Source organism: Dendropsophus ebraccatus, chromosome 12 (genome assembly GCF_027789765.1).
Source record: "Dendropsophus ebraccatus isolate aDenEbr1 chromosome 12, aDenEbr1.pat, whole genome shotgun sequence".
Classification (NCBI taxonomy): domain Eukaryota; kingdom Metazoa; phylum Chordata; class Amphibia; order Anura; family Hylidae; genus Dendropsophus; species Dendropsophus ebraccatus.
Genome location: NC_091465.1, coordinates 73,832,690 through 73,852,012, shown reverse-complemented (window position 1 = coordinate 73,852,012; position 19,323 = coordinate 73,832,690). Strand labels below are relative to the sequence as shown.

Genomic DNA, 19,323 nt, shown 5'->3' with positions numbered 1-19,323 from the left:
CGCCATTGGAGATCAGGTTTGATTTTTAACCAAAAATCTTAATTTAAAGGTTTCCTTTGGTAAATTGGCCTCAATGGTTTATTGGCTTGGCACCTGAAACTTACTAGGTGCCTCCGTATTCAAAATATTTTTCACAGATCTTTGTTGAAAAAGTACCTACCCGTTCTCACATCGTCTTTGAAACTCCCTTTTTTTATTAATGTTAAGGGAAAAATACAATATGAGGTATCTTAAATTCAAATGTAACAGCCATGGGCTGTATCCATGTTTTCCAGGCAGCCTTAGGGCTTTATACAACTTCAGCAGCCACTGCTAATGAAGTGCCACACATTGGGGTTCGGACAAACTCAAGCATGCTCAAAGTTCGCTCAGCTAAAAGACCCAGGTCTACAGATGCTTGTGTCACTTGTGGTCTGTTGGCTGACAAAGAGATTTGCTGGAGCAGAGAAGGAGGTAGTGTAGTATTAGTGTGGTTGGTCAGGCAGGGGATTAGGTTCACCAAACACCCAACAGTCCTTTTAAGGACTAGTAGTCTGTCTGTATACGTGAAAAAAAAGCTAATTCCATACAATATACTAGTATTATATGGAAAAGCGTACTGATATATAGCTAGTAGAGATGAGCTAACCGGGTTCGAGTCGATCCGAACCCGAACATTCGGTATTTGATTAGCGGGGGCTGCTGAACGTGGATAAAGCTCTAAGGTTGTCTGGAAAATATGGATACAGCCAATGACTATATCCATGTTTTCCGCATAGCCTTAGGGCTTTATCCAACTTCAGCAGCCACTGCTAATCAAATGCCAAAAGTTCGGGTTCGGATCGACTCGAGCATGCTCCAGGTTCGCTCATCTTTAACAGCTAGTCATAGTCAGTTATATCCAACATTATCCAAAACCCCATGCCCTGACCACTGTGGTTTCCGGGAAGCTCCGCTTAACTACCGACACGTGTACCAGTGCTTGTGGCCAGGGTTGCTACATTTCCCTGATGGCACACTCGGTGAACATCGTGGAGGCCAAGACTGATTTAGACCCAGGGTCAGCACACTTCCTACAAATCTTAAGAATTGCAAGACCCTACCTCGTTCATGGTTTTCCCAGTAGATTATTCCACTTCCATTAGCCTCTCCACCTCCTCCTCCATTTCCCAATTGTCATCTGTGAGCATGTCGCTATTAGTTGCAAGCTGGAAGTGCTGCCATTATTAATGCTGTTATATGTACGTATTATTACATTGGGGGAACATAACCTAAGAGAGCAAATGTAGCGCTGGAAAAGGAGGAGTAAAAAACCCATAAAGCTTATATAGTTATAGACGGTATACTAATTTGTTTAAAGTTTTATTACTACTTATATAATCATGAGGAACAAGGAATTCACTGCTATTCTGTCATAGAAGACTTCCTCTATCTGTTAAGATATAGACACCAGCCCTTCATCTGCAATGAGAAGATTCCTAATAACAGGTAAGGCTCCTATACACTCTATACTACAATTATAGGATCGCCTTTGCTGCCAATGGAGTCCATTGTAAGGATAATCGTTTTCTATTCAGCACAAATATTGGCAATTTATTGTTTAGATTATAATGTAGATTAAGATATTGTAGTTTATAATGTGCTAAGGTATTGAAAAGTTCAGGAGCACAAGCCCGAAGACATATGTCCTCTCCCACATAAAATGTATTGAAGAGAATAAAAAGTTATGCTCCCACAATGTCTTTTTTGGGTGAAAAAATGCCATTGTTTGATAATTACGGCCCTTAAAGTGTCAATGTAGTTATAACTTTCAAAATCAGTTTATGTGATATAAAGCAAGTTTGCAATATACATTTTTTTTATTATTATTATTATTATTATTATTATTATTATTATTATTATTATTATTATTATTATTTTTTTTTTTTCTTATCATGCTGTAACACAAAGCTATACTTACTTGTATCCAGGTCCAGTCTCCTGAGCTTTTTAGTCTTGTGCTGGTTGAAAAAGAGACTAAAACACATGTAGTCTGGCTAATACAGAGAGTCACAGCTCAATGACCTGGGAAACACTGGACTTCCTGTCTAAACACAGGAAGTGCCATGTTTTCTGGTTTGTAAATTGCAAACTTGCTTCATTTCTACTATTTACTATTGATTTGAAAGATTTTGAAAGTTATAACCACAGTGACACTTTAAATGTATGATTAAATACAGCAGCCATTATAAATTAACGGCCATTCTTTTAAAAACAACAGCCATTATTTTACCTAAAAAGACGTAGTGGGAGCATAGCCTAACTGTGATTTTTAGAACATTTGATAGGCTTAACCACATTTTCTCACACAATTACTGCATACTACTTTAGGCTTTGTTCACACATAGTACTTCCGTCAGTCTTTTTTTCAATCAAAACCAGGAGTGGGTTGAAAACACTGAAACTGTGCAAATCTTTCCATTATAATTTTGCCCTGTCAGTTCCACTCCTGATTTTGGTTGGGGAAAAAAAAAAACCTGACCAAAAGACTCATGGAAATACTGTGTGTGAACATAGCCTTATAATGAAAACCTCATCCTGAAATCTGTATCTATAATGCATCAGTCTTACCCTCAAATAATTTGACCCATCACAAGCAGTGGTCCTACTAAAGACCTTTCCCTTCTTAACAGGCTATGAATGTTTATTATTATTATTATTATTATTAATTTATTCTAAGGCTCTGTTCCCACAAAGTATTTTTGCTCAGTATTTTGAAACCAAAACCAGGAGTAGATTGAAAACACAGAAAGGCTATGTTCACGCACTGTTAAAGGGAACCTGTCACCCGGGCAGCCCGTCCCCCATAACCCACCCCACCCCTGCATATCTCGCTCCTGGTGCCAGTCCCACCAAGGAGATCTGGCCATCGGCTCATCTGGTGCTCAATATGCAAATGAGTGGAGATGAGTCCGATGGCCATAGGAAATCACTGCCTCATCTACCTAATGTGTATGGTTAGCCTTAGAACTTAGTTTTTTTGACTCAACCTTTTTGTCTTTTAGTTGTCCTCATTCTTGGATGGGATGAGATCAGTGGAAGAATCCCAGTGAGTCTGCTTCCCCCATATCCAGTTACTGGAAAATCTGTCTTTCTGCAAGTGTTTGGGGTTACTATGACACCCACATATTTTACCTGGTATAAAGGACCAGATACAAGTGAAGAGAACCACATCCTCACATATTTTCCTGGTAATGGGACCAACATCTCTGCCCCTCTGTATAATTCTAAGCTCAACCCCTTTCCTAAAGGTTCATTACAGATCTCAGATCTTCAGATCACAGATTCGGGGAATTACTCAGTGATCGTATACAACACATGGGAAATAGCAGATCAGGGCTTTGTTAGCCTTATTGTCTATGGTAAGTAATCTATCTATCCATCTATCTATCTATCTATCTATCTATCTATCTATCTATCTCCTATCTATCTATCTATCTATCTATCTATCTATCTATCTATCTATCTATCTCCTATCTATCTATCTCCTATCTATCTATCTATCTATCTATCTATCTATCTATCTATCTCCTATCTATCTATCTATCTATCTATCTATCTATCTATCTATCTATCTATCTCCTATCTATTTATCTATCTATCTATCTATCTATCTATCTATCTATCTATCTATCTACTATCTATCTATCTCCTATCTATCTATCTATCTCCTATCTATCTATCTATCTATCTATCTATCTATCTATCTATCTATCATCTATCCATCTATCTATCTATCTATCTATCTATCTATCTATCTATCTCCTATCTATCTATCTATCTATCTATCTATCTATCTATCTATCTGTCTATCTATCTTTTAGCATGTTAGTCTAAGCAATAAAAATTACTGTTACTAAAAGTAATTTTTTCATGGGGCTGCCTGCCTCCAGAAGACTGAAGAAACAGAATGCTGAGTTAAAGGGGCTGTCCAGCTGGGACGTCTTTTATGGCAACGTCCAGGGCAGGGCCTTCCTTTTAATTTCTTAGCACCCCGGAAGTGACAACAGGGATGGGAGCAGCAGCGCTGGAGCCATGGAGCTAAGTAGATTGAATTGTTTTTACCCACCCCCCTCCCTAGGCATTACCAAAAAAGTTCAATGAATACCAATGAGGTATGTTAACACCATTGAAATGCAGCTGTCAGTTTAGACAGCTGTATCTAAATGGTTAAAGGACCAGCACGGGCGATTGCTATTAGGGATGGCCTCCAGCTGCTGATAGAAGCTTGGAGTTGTATGGAGCGTACTCTGTACCCCCTTAATGGTCCTGTGACAAATATACATGCCATAAGATGTTAACGGGATCCAACTAAGAGCAGGTGTAGATTTCTGTGCCCGCCATGAGACAGGTGCAGGTCCTGCTAGATTTAGCTAAGAGGTGTGTGCCTCCGACGGGCTGAATGGTGGCAGGGCCTAATGTAACCTGCATACAAGTATGTCTCTTTAATAAATGTCCCCGTATATTTTGATATGCTGGGGCATTAGAAATTTTCTTAGGACAGATTTTTTAACTTTTGTTGGTGCTAACTGCTAGTAGGAAGCAGCGATGGAGGCCTAGTAAAGGCCTCAGGGTACTTTGACATTCATCATTTCCACATGATTATGTTGTGTGGAGTCAATCTGATCCCTTAAGCCACCAAAACCACTAATAATTTTTTTTTTTTTTTTTTAATGCTGATGTCAGATTTGACAATAAAATTTAAACAGTGATATGGTGGCCTCCACTCCCAGGGTGCAGCTCCGAAGGTCCCATTGACTTCAAAGGAACTTCAGTACATCTCACCGAAACCATAGTTAAAAGCTTTGTAAATGCGCCCATAGTGTAAATCTTTACCATGGGAACAAACTACAATAGTGTGTGGATATACTCGAAGGCATTATCACAGCTGGACTTTCCAATTCTGCTTGAGGTTAACAATTCCAATTCTCCCCATTTTCCTTCATTTACAGATTTAATACCTGACCTAACCCTCACGGCCTCCGACCTCACACCCAGAGAGTATGACACACTAACCCTGTTCTGTCAGGCTGAAAATGATAAACTTTTAGGATTTGTGGGACCTGGTGTCAGATTCAAGAATGAAAGTATCATGTCTGATGATATGAAGAATCTCACTTTCCCCAGAATTACACGGAAATACACAGGATATTATAATTGTTATGCAAATGTATTTCCTGTTTCCTCTACTAGTAATTACCTGTACATTGAAGTGGCCTGTAAGTAACACATCTTAGTTTTCTTTATATATATACTATAGAATGGCTTTTCTGTTATAGATCACGTTGTTATTATTACGGTTCATAGATAAATAATCTATCAATAGCTGTGAGATAGATAGATAGATAGATAGGTAGATAGATAGATAAATAGATAGATAGATAGATAGATAGATAGATAGATAGATAGACAAAAAGATAGATAGATAGATAGAAAGATAGATAGATAGATAGGAGATAGATAGATAGGAGATAGATAGGAGATAGATAGATAGATAGATAGATAGATAGATAGATAGATAGATAGATAGGAGATAGATGATAGATAGATAGATAGGAGATAGATAGGAGATAGATAGATAGGAGATAGATAGATAGATAGATAGATAGATAGATAGATAGGAGATAGATAGATTATAGATAGGAGATAGATAGATAGATAGATAGATAGATAGATAGATAGATAGATAGATTAATAGGTAGGTAGATAAATAATAGATAGATAGATAGATAGATAGATAGACAGATAGATAGACAGACAATAGATAGATAGATGATAGATAGGAGATAGATAGATGATAGATAGGAGATAGATAGATAGATAGACAGGAGATAGATAGATAGATAGATAGATAGATAGATAGATAGGAGATAGATAGGAGAGAGATAGATAAGATAGATAGATAGATAGATAGGAGATAGATAGATAGATAGATAGATAATAGATGGATAGATAGGAGATAGATAGATAGGAGATAGATAGATAGATAGGAGATAGATAGATAGGAGATAGATAGATAGATAGATAGATAGATAGATAGATAGATAGATAGATAGATAGATAGATAATAGATGATAGATAGGAGATAGATATATAGATAGACAGATAGACAGATAGATAGATAGATAGATAGATAGATAGGAGATAGATAGATAGATAGATAGATAGATAGATAGATGATAGATAGATGATAGATAGGAGATAGATAGATGATAGATAGGAGATAGATAGATAGATAGATAGATAGGAGATAGATAGATAGATAGATAGATAGATAGATAATAGATAGATAGGAGATAGATAGATAGATAATAGATGGATAGATAGATAATAGATAGATAGATAGATAGATAGATAGATAGATAGATAGATAGATAGATAGATACACAATAGGTACATAGACAGATAGATAAATAAATAGATGATTTATAGAAGACCCCATATGGCTCAGGGGAAAACGCCCTTCCTAGGGTAAAAGCTTTAGAACTATTCAGTGTTTTATGAATAAATGTTTTTGGAAACTGGAACCGGCTTTTCATCACCAATAGTTGTTTTTCTTCTTGTAACCTAGATAACTTACCTTATGTTTTATCATTACAGATGGCCCAGACAATGTGGAAATAAAAGGCGCACTCACTGTGAATTATGGTTCTCGCCTCTTATTATTATGTGAAGTTGATTCTGTCCCACAGGCCGATTTCCAATGGAAACACAATAATAAAATATTAGAGACTCAAAATGCAAACAACCTCGGCATTGACTATGTCAGATTCAGTGACCAAGGAACCTACACATGTGAGGCGAGAAATTCGAGGACCCAAATTGTTGCTACTGATACGGTTACAGTGGATGTGTCGGCAAGTAAGTTATCTTAACCTCTTAAGGATACAGCCAATATTGGTGTTAAAGTGGTTCTCCAGCATTAGAAAAAACATTTTTTGGAGAGAACACCACTCTTGTCTCCAGTTCATGTGTGGTTGGCAACCAAACCAAAGTGTAAGAAAGTGGCCCTTTTTTTTATAATGCTGGATAACCCCTTTAAGGTCTAAAACCCATTTTTCATACAAAACCTTTCTCACTTAATGCATAACTTAGACACAACACGGATTTAGTATAGGCTCGTGTGAACTCGGTCTTAGGTTGAATTCACTCGGATGTATACATGCTCATATTATGGAACTAAGAATTTTCGGGGGCAAAACTTTTCCACATTTTCAGATATTTTTAGGGACCAGTTCAGTTCTGAAGTGGATTTGAGGGGCCTTTATGTTAGACAGTGTCAGACTGGGGTATGGTGGGCCCACCAGGGAATTTCAATCTAGGGGCCCACCCTAGGTACACTAGATATAACCAGTGACTGGCTTAAACAATCAGTGACTGGGGCTGGACACAGACTGGATGAGCGGGCAATCCATCAGCCGGTCCGCTCCTGCTCAGGGACCCACCAAGGGGTAGGGCCCACCGGGGGATTCCCCTGTGGGCTGGTCCGAGACTGATGTTAGACATCCCCATCGATCACCCCATTCATAAAACTTCACCCTCCAAAATGGCATTTAGGGTGTTCATTAACCCTTACGGTGTTTTACTGAAATTAATTCAAAGCAGAGGTAGATTTTTTTTATTTTATTTTTTATAATGTTTTGCGTCAGCACAGCAGGCACTGATTAAGTTATGCAAGTAAATATGGATTCCCCTTATTCAGCTGATATTATAAACATCCCATATGTGGCTCTAGAGCGCTAAGTGACACATGGGCCTCAGACAAGGAGCACCAACTGGATTTTGGGGCTTCCTTTTATTTAGGATATTTTGCAGGCAAAATTCAAGTTCACAGAGGCCTTAGGTTTCTAAAATATTTTTGCAACAATTGCCATTTTTATTGGTACCATTCTGGGGTACATGTAACACTCTGGTCACTTTGAATTAATTTTTTTCAATGAAATGAAACAAACAAACAAAATATTTTTGACACTTTAAATATAGGTATGAGTTCTGGTTACCTTACAGTATATCTCATTGGGGAACCTTGAAGTGAAGGTGTTTAAAGCTTCTAAAGCTTTATGAAGAAGTGTTTCTTTAAAGACTTGAAGAGTAGTTCAGTGATTACTAGCTTGGAGTAAGGAACCTGAAAATGGTCGTGTAGTGACACTAACTACATGTATAAATGACCAATATTGTACAATTTAGCAGTAGTCAGCATGAGACCAGCGTGCCCCACTGCACTGTAGACTATTATTAGAATTTTGCATGTCCTCTTTTAAGGCTCCAACATTTGGTTTACTGGGATTTTCTTGGATTTCGCGAATGAAACATCAAAATAGGACTTTGAATAGATCCCCAACTACTCCATTTTTTGCCCACGATAGCTCAGTGCTGCAGTCAGAAACGTATCCACTTCCTTGTGGACTAGGTAGAAGTTTTTAAGGTGGTAAAACCCCTTTAAATTCCTTTAAGGAACAGTGGTGTTATGTGATTGGCTTATATGGACATTTGCTCTTTTTTCCTTTGTACCAGTTTAGATGGGCCGCTCTTTTCTATATGTTGCCCTCTCTCTTATTCTACTCATACATCTTTACCTAATTTTTTTCTTATTTTTCAGCAATTTTTATTGCCGTGATAATCCCCTTTGTCATTATTGGCTTTATTATTGGAGCTGTCTTAGTGTGCAGGAAACGTATCCCTGAGATGCACGTGGAGTGTGGTAAGAAACGAATCACGACTTATTAATATTAACTTACATTTACTAAGAAATGCTCTGAAAATGTATAACTACTAGTCACTAGTGGAGATGGTGGAATCTTTGACAGGTTCTTTTATTCCGCCTGTCCCATAGAGTCAATAATATTTGCCAGCGGATTCTGGCGTCCGACCAAAGAATTGACATGTCTATGGGGTGGGCGGAACTTGAAGCAGAGGCTGCCTGGCTTGAAGTCTTGGCTCGGATTCTGCAGTGTGAACATATCCTAATGGCCGGACTTGGTTACTGCAGCTCAGTTCCTATTCCCTGAGCTAAGCTGCAGTTTTCCATCACTGTCGCTACCTAGTAAATGGAGCTAACAAGTGACAGGTTTCTATAAAAAAATGAAATACATCTAAAAAATATTTTATATAGTCTCAAATATAAAAATCTTCTGCATGTCTCTATGGTAACAGACTACAAATAGTGTGCAGTCAGATCCTGCAGTCATGTGCAGCTTAGTTCAATCCCCTTTTCTTGCTATCTCACAGTCAATAGGGCAAATGGCAGAGAGTAAAGCTGGCCATAGATACTAGATTACTAGGTGGGATTGGCTGAAAATCTAATGTGTATGGGGACCTTTTAGGTTTGGGATTCACACAGCCTCATAATATGGTCCATTTACAATTGCTGGTCCACGATTTTAGTTAGTATTTAGAGCTGAACGAATATGCTCGTTCAAACTCAATATTCGCTGAAGTATTGGTGTACTCGAAAGTACTTAATAATTTAACGAATACCGAATAAGATGCTCGAATAAAATTTTTCAAATAAAATGCTTGAATAAAATTGATGGTATACTCTCTGCATGTTTGGCTGCTTTATTCAGCTAATAAACATGCAGGGAAGGGACTGGGAGATCAATTACATGAGCTTATTACATTGGCCCAATCAATAATGTAAACAAGCGCCTTCCCATCTGACAACACTACTAGCAGAGATATGTCAGTGGGACAAGTTCTGTAAGACGGTGAGGAAGTATGTAGCGGACCTCACCATCTTCCTACCACATCACTCTGCGTAATTCAACTATTGGGTGTCAAAGCTGGACACATGGCATGAAGTGGCGCTGTAGGCCTTGGAGGTACTGGCCTTCCCTGCCACTAGCGTCATGTCAGTGAGGATATGAGGATATTTAGTGATGCTGGAGATATAATTACTGTACCAATAGCTTTACCCGCTTGTCAACTGAGAATGCTGGCAGGCTAATGCTTATCCAGATGATTACCATCTTCCTCCTCCCCCTCAATAGGAATCTCAATGCACAGAAGAGATACATTTTTATGGGGGTCACAGGAGGCTCTCACCCACAATTATAATGATCAGGGTCACATTAGGCTCTTACCCACAATTATAAGGAAGGTCAAAACAGGCTCGCGACCTCAATTTTTGACAGCGTCACACCAGTCTCTCACCAACACCAGGCTCTCACTCACAATTATAAAGGTGGTCTTAACAGGCTCACGTCTATGATTTTTGAGAGGGTCACAACAGGTTCTTGTCCACAATTTGTAACAGGGTCACACTAGACCCTTACTCAAAATTGTAAGGAGGGTCACCACCAAGCTCTCACCCACAATTGTTACCGTGGTCACCACCAAATTTCTCTTAAGAATTTTAGTTTTTTTGTCACTGTCGGAAGTAAAAATTTGTGTGCTTACAGCCCTTCATTTGCCATGCCCGAATTAATATGCACCTTCCATACATGCATTGGTCCGAATCCACAATCCAGTAGGCCCCAATCACAGGTTAACCCCAAGTAGGTCCCAATCACAGGTTAACCATACGTGATTGTGGTCGGCCTATGATTCATGCGCCATGGTCCAACTGTGCCCTGCAAACCTGTGGCTTTCGCATTCAAAAAATTCACTATAGCAAGGAGGCTCTAGGCATGTTGGATTTCAGCTTGCCAAATCCTTTTGTTCTCTTGAAGATAGGCTATCAGAGGTGACTGACAGCATACCTCCCAACTTTTGCAAAAAGCAAAGAGGGACATGTGCGCCGTGGTCCCCATAGCCACGCCCCCATAGCGACCCTCAATAGCCACGCCCCATAGTGACCCTCCATGGCCACGCCCCCATAGCAACCCTCCATAGCCACTCCCCTACAGTCACCACATGCTGCTGACTGAATAGTGCCCTATCCAGTATCCAATCCCCCCCAAAATGCCCTATATAGTATCCAATCCCCATATAGCGCCCCACATAGTATCCAATCCCCATTATAGTGCCCCACATAGTATCCAATCCCCCATATAGTGCCCCACATAGTATCCAATCCCCCATATAGTGCCCCACATAGTAGCCAATGCCCCCATATAGTGCCCCACATAGTAGCCAATGCCCCCATATAGTGCCCCACATAGTAGCCAATGCCCCCATAGTAGCCAATGCCCCCATATAGTGCCCCACATAGTAGCCAATCCCCCATATAGTGCCCCACATAGTAGCCAATACCCCCATATAGTGCCCCACATAGTAGCCAATCCCCCATATAGTGCCCCACATAGTAGCTAATGCCCCCATATAGTGCCCCACATAGTAGCCAATCCCCATATAGTGCCCCACATTGTAGCCAATCCCCCATATAGTACCCACATAGTAGCCAATGCCCCCATATATGCCCCATATATTAGCCAATCCCCATATAGTGCCCCACATAGTAGCCAATGCCCCCCATATAGTGCCCCACATAGTAGCCAATGCCCCCATATAGTGCCCCACATAGTAGCCAATGCCCCCATATAGTGCCCCACATAGTAGCCAATCCCCATATAGTGCCCCACATAGTAGCCAATGCCCCCATATAGTGCCCCACATAGTAGCCAATGCCCCCATATAGTGCCCCACATAGAAGCCAATGCCCCCATATAGTGCCCCACATAGTAGCCAATGCCCCATATAGTGCCCCACATAGTAGCCAATGCCCCCACATAGTGCCCCACATAGTAGCCAATCCCCTCATATAGTGCCCCACATAGTAGCCAATCCCCCATATAGTGCCCCACATAGTAGCCAATCCCCCCATATAGTGCCCCACATAGTAGCCAATCCCCCATATAGTGCCCCACATAGTAGCTAATGCCCCCATATAGTGCCCCACATAGTAGCCAATCCCCCCATATAGTGCCCCACATAGTAGCCAATCCCCCATATAGTGCCCCACATAGTAGCTAATGCCCCCATATAGTGCCCCGCATAGTAGCCAATCCCCATATAGTGCCCCACATAGTAGCCAATCCCCATATAGTGCCCCACATAGAAGCCAATGCCCCCATATAGTGCCCCACATACAGTAGTAGCCAATCCCCATATAGTGCCCCACATAGTAGCCAATCCCCATATAGTGCCCCACATAGTAGCCAATGCCCCCCATATAGTGCCCCACATAGTAGCCAATGCCCCCATATAGTGCCCCACATAGTAGCCAATCCCCATATAGTGCCCCACATAGTAGCCAATCCCCCCATATAGTGCCCCACATAGTAGCCAATCCCCCCCATATAGTGCCCACATAGTAGCCAATGCCCCCATATATGCCCCACATAGTAGCCAATCCCCATATAGTGCCCCACATAGTAGCCAATGCCCCCCATATAGTGCCCCACATAGTAGCCAATGCCCCCATATAGTGCCCCACATAGTAGCCAATCCCCATATAGTGCCCCACATAGTAGCCAATCCCCCCATATAGTGCCCCACATAGTAGCCAATCCCCCCCATATAGTGCCACACATAGTAGCCAATCCCCCATATAGTGCCCCACATAGTAGCCAATCCCCATATAGTGCCCCACATAGTAGCCAATCCCCCCATATAGTGCCCCACATAGTAGCCAATCCCCCCATATAGCGCCCCACATAGTAGCCAATTCTCCCCTTTGTGTGGCCCGACCAGAAAAACAATAAACCAGTAACTCACCTGTCCGCCGCTCCCAGCAGCTCCTCTCCCGGCAGAGCGCGCACTCCCGTTATCCTCCGGGACGGGCAGCGGGGTATACAGACACTGACTGTACCGGAAGTAATTCATGATAGAGGCTTCTGGCACAGTCAGTGTCTGTATACCCCGCTGCCCACCCCGGAGGATGACGGGAGTGCGCGCTCTGCCGGGACAGGAGTTGTTGGGGCCGGCGGACAGCTGAGTTACTGGTTTATTGTTTTTTTCGGTGGGGCCACATATAATGCGGGACACTGGGTGCCGTTCCGGGACCGCGGGACATGGAATCTGGGACATTTGGGAGGTATGCACTGACAGTGACTTTTTTTCTGTTAGACACCACTATCTGTAATAGATGCATGCTCAGCCAAGCCAAAAATGTATGGGTATTGGGAATCAGGAGAGATAACTCTCAAGTGTTGGCTGACAGCTATCTGTAATGTGTGACCAGCTACTACAGTAGTAGATGTCAATGACAGAAGGTTGACAGTCACACAGCCTGTCAACTGGGTACATATAAAAAATACTTTGTATATAAGTCAGAAGGTTCTATGTTCCTCATGAGTTTGTGTTGTAGCAATGTATATACTCTAAATAAACCTCATAGTAACAGCTTCTCGTGAATTTTTTATGGTCCATCTCCAGAGGATTCTGACAACGAGGATGACATACAGAATTCTGTGCCTGATGTCACGCTGGACAATGCTAAGGTACAGTACTCTACTACTCTGTACAATTGTCTTTCCATTCTCCATGTTGGACTGATAGGCAGGAACGTACATTTCCTTATTAGTTTTGCATTAGATTACATTGCTGCAACGGCAAAGCTTTCTTTCTCCAGGTAGGACATTAGATTTTTCCATTGGTCTCGAAAGCAAATTTTAATTTATTACTATTTTTCTGTAACCCTTTCTTTACTAACTTCCCCTTTTTTGACACACAAGATATTCTTATTTTTTTCGTTATCAAAGATATTAGACCTAATATCAAGTAATTTGGTAGGACTTAGGCTTCATCCACACATCAATTTTTCTTCTGGGAGCTCAGAAACCTGGATCAGTGATGTCTATTGTGAAACCATCTGTTTTGCATTTGTTTTTACGGATCCACAAAAAAGGATGGGAGCAGCCTGCCTAGAAGTTGCCGTGCTATGCATCACTAAAAGCCGACAGCAAACGAATGGTGCATTTATATTTCATCTGTTTAAAACTCATCCAAGGTCCAATTTTTACGGCTATCAAAAATGGGTGTGGGTGACCACATTAAAGTCAACTGGTTCAGAGGATCAAACAGGAAAGAGAAGTTCTCCTTTTATATTTTCCATTCCATTTGAATCCACTTCTGGTTTTGGCACAAAAACTGCAATGGCAGTTTTTCTTAAGCCCCTTCCTTGCTGGCACAGGTGTAGTGCCAGGGGGTTAAGTGGGGATGCAGTGCATCCTCACTTAACTCCCTTGTGCCCAGACTGTTCTGTCTGGCACCCAAGTGTTTAAGTGGGGATGCATTTTTATACTCATATCCAACCATCTTCACCAGACCCGGCACACTGAGCTTGATGTGTGATGTGTGGCCTCTGGCTCCTGTAATGTCAGCTGAGCCAATCAGTGGTTGAGGAAGGAGGCGCCCTCAGCCGCTGACTGGCTCAGCGGATACTGCGGAAAAGCCAATTCGGCACACAGAAAACTCAGTGTGCCAGGTCTGGCACTCGTTCCAGCAAAGAAGGGGGGAACGGGGGGGACACACTAAACACTTTCCTTTCAGACAATGGTGTCCTCGGGTCCAAACACCAAGTACCAAAAAACTCACCACACATAAAGTCAAAAACACCAGAAAAAAATACAAAAAAGGCAAATTCGCAAAAAAAAACAACAACACCAAAATCATCTTCAACCTTTTTTTCTGCCATTTTTTTTGAGGCCAGAAAGACACCACAAAAATGTGTGTGATGCCAACTCTAAGGTAATTTTACTTATTTAAAAATATTTATTCCAAAAAGTAATCCTCTGAATCTCCCATGTGGTCCTACAATGTGTAATGTAGGGCATTGCTATAGCGCACAGATCAAAATCCTTTCTAGTTTTATATGTGTCTCCTTAGCCTTTGAACACGAATATTCATGCAGATCCACACACTTTATGGCGCAAAGCAGATTGGTCTGGGGTAGAATGCTGATCACCATGTTTAGGGTTGCATCAGTCCTCCAATCTCTGGGCATCACCTCTCAGTCATGGGAGCCATGATGCCCAGAGTACTGCTAGGGACATTCAGTGGCTGCTGCCGTCATGTTAGCCTTAGCGTTGGATCAGCACATGATCAGAGAGGTGAGTAAATGCTGGTTTGTTATTTTAATACTGGACCCCAATATGTATTTAAATAATATAGTGTTTCAAATACCCTTTTGGGGAAAACTGACCTAATAGAGGGGTGTCCCACATTATTAACAGGAGCCTCTCTTGCTCAGGAGGACCAAGCACTTCTATACATTCCACAGAAAGCCCATTAATTTGAATGAAAACTGTGTAATGCTTTATTTGTCCTGTGGTGGCGCTGCAGCGAAATGGAACACTGAATTACTGGATAAAATACGGCTGATTGTTGGCGGCAACAGGGATTGTTATTGTGGACATTTTATAGATGTCATCACTTAGTATCAAGTACACTTTTGAACATTTTTTTTTTTTCCTTTTTCTTCTTTAGGATAAACAAGAAGAACAATTTTAACACATGGTCACTGAAAAGGTATCATAGCCACGGGTATAACTAAATATAGGTATATACACTATAAACTCTATACAGAACACTAGCTTAAAGTGCCCGAGCTGCGAAGAACTACGAAGAACAATAATGTAAATGAACACGGTGGAATCATATATCATTGTCATTTACATTTTATAATCTGGAAAACACAAATTACTGTATGTTTTATGATGTGTTTTATTACATCGGACATGTAAACTACACAGAACACATACAAAACCCGTCTCTTCTACTGCAGGGTGAATGAGATCAACAATCACCTGATTCCACCGGAAGACGGGGAGAAATGGATTCTGTTTATGAGCGACTACAATGGAATAATTCACTATTCGCAGCTCCCTCATGTCTAGAATTTCAGTTTACCGATCTAGGCACAACAAAAATGATCCGTGATGTGTTACTCCTTTAGTGAGGCACGCTACATTGTTGGCTTACCGCACCACTCCTGTCAAAAACCCGACTCCCTGCTCCTGTACACTGAGTTTATAAAACTTAAAGGGGTAGTTCACAAAAAAAAAAGAAAGGAATCTTTCAAATAAACTGGTGCCAAAACATGCCAGAGATTTGTAATTTACTTCTATTAAAAAAAAATCTCAAGTCTTCCAGTACTTATCAGCTACTGTATGTCCTGCAGGAAGTAGTGTATTCTCCCCAGTCTGACACAGTGCTCCCTAACTCTGTAGAGTCTTGAGAGAAAAGAGCAACATGATAAAGAGGGATCATGTTTGTAACATGCATGAGAGGCATGGCATCAGAGGCGTACTTGTGCAGGGGGCATATATCCCCACTAGTACACTCAAGGGCTGCAGAGGCCAGATGACACTGAGACCACTTTGCCCCTTTAATGGTAGCTATCAGGGGTATGTTTTTAAATGCACTGTTTTTGGTAGCTGACGTGCCGCATGTGGGCATATCTGGTACCAAAAGCCAGGCTTTTGAAGACATGGCCCTGAGTGCTGATGAACAGAGCAACAGGCACCGTCATGCTGGACCAGAGAACTTCTGGTGCTGGCAGCTGTGTGTCAGGCTGTCAGCACCAGAAGCTCTATGAATAGCTGCTGACCAGCGTTCCAGGAGGAGAGAGATGCTGCAGGTAGGTGATGTGTGACATGAGTATGATTTTGTTTCTTTTCCCTTACTATATAGGGACTGCATAGGGGAGGGGAGCTATACTAAATGGGGCAGCTGTACAGGGGGGATTATACCATATGTGCGATGCTGCAAAGAGGGGAGGGCTATACTGTATGGGAGGTGCTGCATAGTGGGGACCTTGAGTATATAATGATTGCTGCACAGCAGGACTTTATACTATATGGGGGACCTATACTATATGGAGGCTGCTGCGCTGAGGTAGCCTATACTATATAAAGGCTGCTGCTTAGAGATGGCCCACACTTTATGGGTACTGCTGCAATTAGGGAGTACAGGGTGTGTGTGTGTGTGTGTGTGTGTGTGCGCGCTATACTATATGCTGATACAATACAGGCTAGGAGCAAAGACACAATACTGTATAGGAGCAAAGAGATAGTACACGAGGCACAGAGGTGGATAAACTAAAATATAGGGCACAGAGGGGCCCACTTCCTATTTTGGAGCATAGTAGAGTGGTGTAATATACTATCGGGACACTGTACAGAGGAGGCCTATTACTATATGGGGGTACAGAGGGGGCCTAATACTATATGGGGCCACAGAGGTGCCTAACTACTATTTGAAGGCACAAACTGTGCCTAACTGCTTATATAGGAGTACAGAGGGAGTACTCTTACTGTGTGAAGAAAAACACATGGTGAGTTTTTATAGACGATAAAGCTGGAGCGAATCATTGGCAAATTCTGGAGAAGTCTTCATGATGGGCTGAGCCAGATGGAGAAAAAAAGGAAACGAGAACAAATTTTAATAATGTTTCTTTATGTTTCTGCATTTCTATTGGCTGGAATGACCTGATATCTTCAGTACATCACTTAGGTGAATGTAGTCTCACTTACGGCCATGGAATACGTCTCCACTATTTGCAAGTATCTTATTTAGCACAAATATTAACTTTTGTTTCCTATTTTTAGCACTGACCGGGTGGATTTCCAACCCCATCATTCTCTTTCTGAAACAATAACGCATTTTAAAGAGCCAAAAAAAATTTGAGTACAACCTTATTGACAGTCATGTAAACAGGAACCTAGTAATGGAAACTTTGATATCAATGGTACAAGTCCTCTATAATTACATCCAGAATTTGAATAACTTGCTACTCTGCTTTTTCCGCCTATTTATCCAAGGATTGAGGATTGTTAAAGGGGTTATCCAGCGCTACAAAAACATGGCCACTTTTCCAGAGACAGCACCGCTCTTGTCTCCAGTTTGGGTGGAGTTCTGTTACTCAGTTCCATTGAAGTGAATGGAACTAAATTGCAAACCACACCTGAACTGGAGTCAAGAGCGTTGCTGTCTCTGGAAGAAAGTGGCCATGTTTTTGTAGCGGTGGATAACCCCTTTAGGCTATGTTAGGCTATGTTCACACTATGTAAATTAACGGCCATTGTCTGATACGTAGTGTGTATTGTACGACCGTAGTTCATATATATTGCAGCCATGGCATAAACCTCAAAACAACGGCTGTAGTTTTGCGGCGAGGAGGAGTACGGGCGTAGTTTTATGTAGTGTGAACATAGCCTTAAGATGGGACTTTCCCATTTCTGAGCATTTGTGTTTTTTAACCTTAGATGCCTTTTGCCTATCTAAAAAGATCAGTCCTGGCCCCTTGTTTTGTTAGCAGCTGCTCCCGGCTGACAATTCTGCATCCTGTCTGTACAATTCATCCTTGGATAAATAGACGGATGAAGCAGATTGACGGTGCAAACAAATTATTCAAATCCTAAAGATGTAATTATAGAGGACCTGTCACATCAATGACAAAGTTTCCATTACAAGGTTCTTGTTTAAATGACTGTCGATAAGGTTGTACTCTAATTTTGTTAGCACTTTACAAGACCTTATTGTTACCAAGGAGAATGATGGGTTTGGAATCCATCCAGTTACTGCTGAAAATAGAAAAAGGTTTCATGTTTCACCCAGAACTGAATTACCCCGGACACCACTTATATAACCAAAGGTCATAGATAGAGATGAGTGATTAGAACCAGCAGGACCCCGGTCCGGCCCAAGCTTTACTAAGGGGTCCTATTACACGGAGAAGATTAACGACTAACGATAAACGATCGCAAACGAGATTGTTTATCGTTAACCTGAAATCGTTTACCATATTACACAGAACGATGGTCGTTAGTTACGATCGTTATTGCGTTTGTTACTATGATCGTTTATTCCTTTTGATCCCAGCAAAACAATGAAGAATGTGCAATTACACTGAACGATTAGTGAAAAAATGCGGAACTTGAGCGAACGAACGTGGAATTAAAGCGAACGATTAACTAAGATTTTAGGTTGAGATCTAAATAAATGATCAACGACACATGAACGATTTTTCGATCGCTGCCTGCAATTACACAGGACTGTTATCATTTAAATTCAAACGATATAACAACTTTTCGCATGATAATCGTCCCGTGTAATAGGGCCCTAAAAGTTACGTTTGGCACAAATTTGAATCATCAGTTAGTAGTATAGGGGTGATGTCGGAGCCAGTATATAAGCCTACCATTTTAGGGATAGGCTCCAGATGCCTGGAAAAGCTGGATCCAGTCCTGAAAAACTTCTCCTAGTTTCCCAGGACTGGATCCAGCTTTTTCTGGCACCTGGAGAGGAGCGGTATGGAGTTCAAAGGCAACTGGCTGAAAAGCCAACTGCTAAGCTAACAAAGCGCTTTGTTTCATTATAGGAGTAGTTCACCAACATTTTTTTTCTTTCAAATCAACTGGT

General features: G+C 41.2%; 1 protein-coding gene across 1 annotated transcript; it reads left to right on the top strand.

Moving 5' to 3' along the window:
* Positions 1-353: 353 nt before the first annotated feature.
* On the top strand, positions 354-15,827 carry LOC138768754 (pregnancy-specific beta-1-glycoprotein 5-like). The gene is made up of 8 exons (XM_069946709.1): positions 354-453; positions 3,024-3,380; positions 4,971-5,237; positions 6,619-6,879; positions 8,618-8,719; positions 13,336-13,400; positions 15,388-15,429; positions 15,686-15,827. The coding sequence occupies exons 1-7, from the start codon at positions 354-356 to the stop codon at positions 15,409-15,411; spliced, it is 1,176 nt and encodes a 391-aa protein (XP_069802810.1). The 3' UTR covers positions 15,412-15,429; positions 15,686-15,827.
* The last annotated feature ends 3,496 nt before the right edge of the window (positions 15,828-19,323 follow it).

Coding starts and splice junctions, on each gene's coding strand:
- LOC138768754 (XM_069946709.1), top strand. CDS start 354: ATGCTCAAAGTTCGCTCAGCTAAAAGACCCAGGTCTACAGATGCTTGT. Junction 454..3,023: donor TTGCTGGAGCAGAGAAGGAG/GTAGTGTAGTAT, acceptor TTTGTCTTTTAG/TTGTCCTCATTCTTGGATGG. Junction 8,720..13,335: donor TGAGATGCACGTGGAGTGTG/GTAAGAAACGAA, acceptor GTCCATCTCCAG/AGGATTCTGACAACGAGGAT.